The sequence below is a fragment of the Aedes albopictus genome, chromosome 3 (genome assembly GCF_035046485.1).
Source record: "Aedes albopictus strain Foshan chromosome 3, AalbF5, whole genome shotgun sequence".
NCBI lineage: Eukaryota > Metazoa > Arthropoda > Insecta > Diptera > Culicidae > Aedes > Aedes albopictus.
In genome coordinates, this window is record NC_085138.1 from 2,280,118 (window position 1) to 2,288,267 (window position 8,150).

The following is an 8,150-nucleotide window of genomic DNA, read 5'->3' on the forward strand; positions in this document are numbered from 1 at the left end:
CACTAACAGTTGAAATAGTCTACATTTATTTAACTTGTTTTTTTTTTTATTCAGAATTAGTACTTGGTTGAGCTAAAAATAATATCGAAAGGTTGTATGAGATTTGTGAATATTTTCATTGAAAATTACAATTAAAATAGCTTCAGATATCAAAGTGCCTTATCAGACCCGATTTTTAAGTCAATTTTGGTCTATTTTGGACATAATGAACAATAGAAATTTTGACAGCACGGCTGCCAAAAAGTGCCTACTCAAAAAATATTCAATAGTGAGTTTTTAACTCATCTAAAAATTTAAAAAGCGATATTTTTTGTCAGATATTCAATGTAAAGTCAACCACAGTATTAGAAATGTAGACTATTTCAACATGAATACTATTTTGATTAACAAATATTAATGTCGAAAAGTTTTCGCGAGTTTTCAGTTTATATTAAATGATTTGTATGAAATTTGTGAATATTTTCTTTGAAAAATGACTATTAAAATATCATAAGAAACCAAAGTGCCTTATCAGACCCGATTGTCAAGTCACTTTTGGTCTATTCTGGACATGATAAAGCATTGAAATTTTGATAGCACGGCTGCCAAAAAGTGCCTATTCAAAAAATATTCAATAGTGAAAATAGTGAAAAATTTTCAAAAAAATTTTTTTACTGGAGCAATTTTCAATTTTACAGAGTTGGTGTCTTCAGCAAGATAGTATATTCCAGTAGTACCTACAAACTTGTAGAACATATCACGTTGAAATTTTACGATATAATCATGGAAAAGTTCAAAAAACTGATTTTGAGGTTGTTTTTTAAACTTTCATATTTTCTCCCTAAAAATGAAGTCCAAGCTATATGGTGTCTTCAGCAAAGTTACTTGAAATTACTTGTTCTACAACTTTGCTGAAGATATCTACCCTCTAAAAAATATTTTGAAAAAATATTTTTTTGCTCGGGTTCACCCTACTGTTTTACTATACAGTGAATATGCATACAAATAGAGAAGATTTTTCTGAACATATCTTCCAAAGAGACCTATATGCTAAAATGTCATCTGATGGCTCTTAGAGGTTTTGATCGTCTTTTTTCAGAATGATCCCACTGTGCGCCCGGTTCCAGCAACGCGACGATTGCTTGAGGCCATAAATACTCTTTTGTAGTTTGCAAACATACTCCTCCTTTCCCGCGGCGACGTATCCTGGGGCTTGGCGCATATAGATATCCTCCTCAACTATTCCGTGACGATATGCGGTTCGCACATCAAAGTGACTCAGGTGCATATTGTTTTTCGATGCTACCGCTACACACTAAGATCAGCTCGGTATTTTTCCCATCTTTTTACTGAGTTCTCAACAGCAGATTTAACTCGGTACGCTCGGTTATTTATTTTACGGATATTCTGTAAATGAGTTACCGAGCTCAGCTCACAAACTGTCAAAAGTTACTGAAGCACGGTAGATATCGTTACTGGTGAACGGTAAATACGATTACCGAGTGTACCGAAATAAATCTGCTGTTGAAAACTCAGTAAAAAGATGGAAAAAATACTGAACTCAGTGAAAAAATTACTGAGCTGGATCATCTGAATCTTAGTGTGTAGCATTGCTCGCAGCGTCTCGTGCCGCGTCACCGGAGCAAAGACTTCGCAGTAATCCACTCCCCAGCGCTGGCTAAAGCCTTGAGCCATAAGCCTGGCTTTGTGCTTGACAATCCGGCCTGCTTCGTTCCGCTTCAGTTGAAATACCCAACGTGACCCGACGGCTTTCCCCCCATCTGGCAATTTTGCAAGCGTCCACGTTGCATTCTGCGCATGCGATTGCATCTCTCCATCCATCGCTTGTTTCCATTCCTCGTTGCGCAGTGCTTCACGGTAATCTGTGGGTTCCATTCCAGTTTCGACCGCAACTCCAACGACGAAATCTTCCAATCGGCTCGGCAGTACTCCTCGTGTACGCCGCTGCTCTCGCCGCAGTTCAGGCTCGTGAGGTGGTTCAGACTCGTTATCCGCAGTGTCCCATCCGTCCGATGACTCGCCGTCTTCCGGAGCTCCGCTTGCTACGGAATCTCCGTGGGATGTGTTTCCACCTTCCGTTGCCTCGCCGTCCTCAAGTACACCGCTGGGTTCGGGATCTCTCCGAATTGGAAGCTCGATATCGTTGAGTGAACCCTCGGGAATCACCTCCTTGTCATGTGGGCTGACTTGCTCGGATCCATCACCAAGTTCCATGAACCTGGCATCTCTGCTGATGGTCACGCGGTTCGTCTCGGGATCCAGGAACCGGTATCCCTTATGTTCGTCCGAGTAACCCACAAAGATTAGCTTAACCGCTTTCTGATCGAGCTTTGAGTGCTTTGAGGCTGGAATTTGTACGTATGCGGAGGATCCGAAAACCTTAATATGGGATAAATTGGGCTTCGAACCGCTCCATAGCTCAAAGGGGGTTTTGCCTATCACTCTAGATGGCAATCGGTTTTGCAAATAAACTGCGGTAAGCACAGCTTCCCCCCAGTACAATTTGTCCATACTGGCATCCGCCAGCATGCAGATCGCCATTTCTTGGATCGATCTATTTTTACGCTCAGCCACGCCATTTTGCTGAGGCGTATATGGCGTGGTGAACTGCGCTTTTATGCCCTCGGCTTCAAAAAATTCCCGCAATTCACGGTTCTGATATTCACCGCCGCCGTCGGAGCGAATAACGAACGGCTTACGTCCGAACAAGTTCTGAACCCACCTCACGTACTGTTTGATTCTCCCTGCCGCCTCGCTTTTGTGTTTCAGGAGGAAAACAACAGTAAAGCGACTGTAATCGTCGATTAGAGTCATTAGGTATCGATTGCCAGATGGGGTAGTGGTCTCCATGGGCCCACAGAGGTCAGTGTGGACCAAGTCGAGGGGGCGTTTCGATTTGCGTTCGACCACTGGGGGAAAGGGCTTTCGAGAAAGTTTCCCCTTCAGACAACATTCACATGTCATTCGGACACCACAATCAGAAAGCTAAAATCCACTTACCAAGTCGTCGGCGTCCATCTTCTTGAGCACGTCGGGGTCACGATGGCCTACCCGGCGGTGCCAGGTGTGTTGACAGCGTTCGTGATGCCTTCCGGTTACCTTCAGCGAAGACTGCTGAACGCGCAGCCGATAGAGACTGCCTACCTTGTCCCCGATCACTACCGTTTCACCGATCGAGTTCTTGATGTCGCATTTCTTCGCACCGAAACACACAGTGAATCCCTTAGCAGCCAATCGGCTCACGGAGAGTAGTCCGCCGTCAAGGCCAGGCACAAAGAGCACGTCTTTTAGTGTTACCTCGACACGATTACCACTGCTGTCTTCACCGTACGCTATACCGTCACCAATACCACTTGCTTTGGTTTTATTACCGTCCGCGAGAGTAACGGTCGACTCGAAATCGGTGCGCAACGACGAAAAGAAAGCGGAATCACTTGTCATATGGCTCGTGGCTCCGCTGTCGATCACCCAGCCTTCGGAGCCCTCAGCACTTGCCAAAAAACAGACTGCACCGCCCATTCCCTTGGCTTGTTTTGCCTTCTGGCCTTCACCATCTGATTTTCCACTTTTCTTCTTCCCGGAATCACTCGCATTTTTCTTCGCCAACCACTTCTTACACTCGGCCTTGAAATGACCCGCCTGCTTGCAGTAGAAGCAGATCTTCTTCTTTTCACTCACTGCATCCAACTTCAGGGCACGCATCTCGTGCGAGAGCGAGTCACTTCTCTGCTGCCGCTGGCGATACTCGTCGAGCAAACGCGTTTTGACCAACGCCACCGTCCAATCTTCATCGGCCCGGCTTTGCAGACTTTGCACCAGCGTGTGGTACGATGGTGGCACGCTGCGAAAAATCATCGCTATCTGCAAAGGCTCCTCGATGGTTTGACCGGCTGCCACTAACTTGTCAAAAAGATCTTCCATCTTCGAGAGATGCACTTCCATATCTTCCCCTTCTGACATATTAGCACTACACAACTGCCCGAGAAAGTACACTATGGTCGACATCGTCGCCTTTTCGTGGTGGTCGCGAAGAGCACGCCACATTTCCCTCGCACTGTCGGCATTCTTCACCAGCTTAAACTGGCTTTCCTCCAGAAAAGCCCAATGTTCGCACGAGCTTTTCTGTCGGCCACTTTCCACTCATCGTCGATTTCATCGTCTTCCGACTTAGCCTCGCTAATAACCTCCCACAAGCCTTCCCGCTCCAGCAGCCATTCCATTCGCTGCTTCCAGGAGCACCAATTATTGGCGTTCAGCTTGGGGAAAGAAATTTTCGCACTTTCGGCCATCTTGCTCTTCTTTGCAGGCCACGCGCACACCAGCGAACCGATCAGAAATCACACACGACGAGACCCGCGATCTTTCTCACTATTTTCCCGACCGAAATCGTCACAATTTCCACGTTCTCCGGACACTGGCGCCCACAACCTGTGGGCAAAGGAAGCGTAGCGGACGAACCGACCACAGACAACACTGAAGCGGATACGAGAACCGGAACGTGGAACAATCGGACGAAGGAAAAAGTACAAAACACGAGAGCTACTCTTCAATACGTTTAATTGATAGAAAGGTGAAAGGTCGCGTTACAATGAATAGCGGAAACGGAATTTATTTTGCAGAAGTTGCCGCTCTGGTTTTCTACTGTCAAAGTTCATCGGCCCACTGTTAGTATGATGAATGGGCCATGGTGTGGTTAAGGTGCATCGGTGCAGCATCCCACATCCAAAACCTGACTGTAAATCTAAAACATATTTCCTGTGTTCAAACACATATAATTTAATAACAGTGAGCAACTCTCGCTGAGACTGGCCCACTATTTACACCTTATCTTCAAAAATGTTTTAGGTGGCGATTATCTGGAAGTCCTCGGTAAAAAAGTAAGGAAAATGCATTTGGTTACTCAAATTGATGGACCCCCCGTTAGTTAGAGCCACAACATTTTTTACAGGCCCCTCGACTTTGGTCAATTGGTGGCTCATTTGAACCGTTATAACTCAAAAGTTTAGCGCATGAAATGCGCATGAAAATGTATGGAGAAAGCGTGGCTTGATTTACAAAACTGCAGATAACTTTTGAAAGAAGAAAAATACATCTCTTATTTTTCATATGTTATGTGTAAATGTATCAACTTTCAATTGATGCAAAAATTTTGAAAATCGGTAGTTGCCATCATGGTGAAAAAAAATAATTTTGGTATAAAAATCCAAGATGGCGGCCAAAAACAATACGGCCGACCCAACTTTTTATAATTGAAAATAGTAGCTCTATCTATCTTCTTTTCAGCAACATTTCGTTTTGAGGTAGCTTTAGGCGAAACTTTCGAGTTATAACGGTTTAAATGAGCCACCACTTGACCAAAGTCGAGGGGTCTGCAAAAGTGGTTGTGGTTCTAACTAAGGGGGGGTCCATCATTTTGATTAACCAAATGCATTTTCCCTACTTTTTAGCGAGGACTTTCAGAGAATCGCCACCTTAAACATTTTTGAAGATACGGTGTAAATAGTGGGCCGATCTCAGCGCCTGGGGGCTCGTGACCCACAGTTTGGGAAACCATGTTATATGGTCCCAGACCAAGTAAAATGATGTATTTTATAACTAAAGATAGTCCTTTAAATAAATGAAAACTTCCTGCAACTCGGAGTTTCAGAAAACTCTTTGTTCTAACCAACGACGCGAAGAGTCTACAGTGGGAACCATGAAAAAAATCAGGTTGATTCCCGGGAGCAATTTCTTGAGAAATATCTGGAAACCTCGTTTCAAAATGTTAATTTATTAAAATGTTCGTACGTTCACATAATCCCTGAATGTTTTTTATGCATTTTATGGTGGATTTTTTGATGGTATTTTTCAAGGAAACCAATCTGAATTGCCTGTCTGGTTCTTGGCGACCTGAAAGTATTTCTAAATTTTCTGAATTCCTTACCTAATTATTTCCGATATTTTAATGGTTCGATAACTTATTATAAAATTCTCATCGAAGTGCCACTTTCGCCTTTTAAACACAATACCCACGTAACAATGAATGATGAACAGTGAGAGTATTAGCTGAACAATAGCTGGTTAATGGTGTCAATGGTTGAACACAATGGCAGCTGAATATCAGTCTGAAGTATGGCTTGTTCAACCTCTTTAATCAGCAATACATAGATGGCTGAATATCAAGTTGAATAGAATATTATTCATCTGTGTAACCAGCTTTAAAGCCAACACCAACATGCAGAATTATTCATCTGTTGGTCAACCTTTTTTGACAGCTGACCCAAGCATGTTTTCGTGAAGTCCACGTCGCTTCTTCAGCCTCAATACAGACTTAGTTCAACTTATGTTCTTATCTATTCAGACTCAACAAGTATTGCTCTTATTTTGAGGATATGTATACAATTGTGTGTGGTGTAGGTGCTAAGGAGAGTGACTATAAATCAGGAGGCCCGAGCTCAATTCCCAGTTTTCCCACAGATTAATTTATACACTCCTAAACATCTCGCCTGGAAATAGACGCATCTAATGGTAAAAATAGGCTTACGAAAGTGTTTTTATTTTATTTTACACAATAAATAAATTTAATTGATTACTGATTAAGCGCATATTAAGCATTAAATCAGCCTTCCAATGAATCTCAAATCAGCTAAAGGTTGAATAAAATTAGCTCAGCTTTTGTTCAAATAAAGGCTGATTTAAAGTAGTTATAGAAACTTTTGTACAGCATCAAATTGTTACCTGGGTATGACAAACGATTAAGCAGTTAGAGAGTGATTCTACATTTGTTTTATATTTCAGAGTTACTTCAATTCAGCTTCTGTGCTTGAAACACGATCAGTCTTACCTCTATGTAAAACAGGATGAAGCACAAAAACTAGGGACTGGCAAAAATACCGTAAGAGAAGCCCGGATTTTTGATTAAAATGAAAAGTTTTTCTAGCGACCATTTGTTGATAATTTTAGACTCTGTTCCTGTTCTCGCCGTATGCTTGTCCGGTGACGATCGAAGAGATCAGCAAACCCAGCACTGGCGGAGTGCTGCTGATACTGTTCCTGATCGGAACCTTCACCTATTTCACGATCGGTTCAATTGTACGGTTCATGTACTTAGGGGCTCGTGGTATCGAAGTCATACCGAACCTAGACTTTTGGAAGGATTTGCCGGGGCTTGTGCGGGTAAGTTTTGGAACTGGCAAGACAACGTGCTTGTTTTGAAATTACTAATACTTTCAACCCTACCAGGATGGAGTTCGTTTTCTGCAGAACGGATGCCGAGTGGAACGGCGGGCACCCGATCCCGATTCGTACGATGCGATCTAGGAAACATCATGCACCATCAGCATCACCCGCAATCAACGTAGTTTGACCTTATTTTAAGCCTTCGCAGCTACTGAAACACAGCTGCAACCGTATCAAAAAAGTCAGTAGATTTAAGAAGCCGAATGAAACGATGATATTTACAACAGGTTGTAGGTACGTGATGCGCCGTTTTTGAGATGTCTTTTTTACAAAGCATATAGGCAAATTCAACTTCCCTAATTGAAACTGTGTAGTGTGCAGTGCATATGTACATCTGTTTGTGACAAAGCCAAAACATTTTTTCTCAGCCCCACTGTGTAGATACCGTAAGCGGTTTTCATACATGTATGTGTCGCAGTTTGGTTCTCTGTGCTTCGCAGCGTATAATGATATTGACTGGTAAAAATATGCATTGCTAGAGAGAAAGATAATAAAGTGCGTTTTGTTAAAAATCGTCTTAAGTTACTTATTATCCCTATGCCCCCAGTGCACAGTGGTCCACGAACCAGATTTACAAGGAAAGATGCATTCAACGCCTACAAATGAGTTTTTAGGCAAATGTGGTCTTCCACAAAGTTGTCTCTAATAATAAGGCCCTCTTTCCAAAGCGCATGAAAATTAGGGTGGAAATCAAACTCTTTTATTTGCAAGAATAACTGTATACATTCTTCGGGAAAGTTGTAGATCTATCAATTTTGAGTAAGTTTGCTGAAGAGGGTCTAGTACTTTTGGCATAAGGCCGTTTGGCATAATGCCATTTGGCATAATGACGTTTGGCATAAAGGACACTTGGCATAAAGGACATTTGGCATAAAGGACATTTGGCATAAAGGACGTTTGGCATAAAATGATTTCAGTTAAAAATTAACTAC

General features: G+C 42.6%; 1 protein-coding gene across 1 annotated transcript in view; it reads left to right on the forward strand.

The window, feature by feature from the left end:
- LOC109411231 (uncharacterized) overlaps positions 1–7,730 on the forward strand; it is a 14,696-nt gene extending 6,966 nt beyond the window's left edge. The window contains exons 3-5 of the mRNA XM_019684742.3: positions 6,778–6,874; positions 6,943–7,155; positions 7,222–7,730. Of these exons, the coding sequence (XP_019540287.3) occupies positions 6,778–6,874; positions 6,943–7,155; positions 7,222–7,299 (388 nt within the window). The 3' untranslated portion in view covers positions 7,300–7,730. The remainder of the gene's footprint in view (positions 1–6,777; positions 6,875–6,942; positions 7,156–7,221) is intronic.
- The last annotated feature ends 420 nt before the right edge of the window (positions 7,731–8,150 follow it).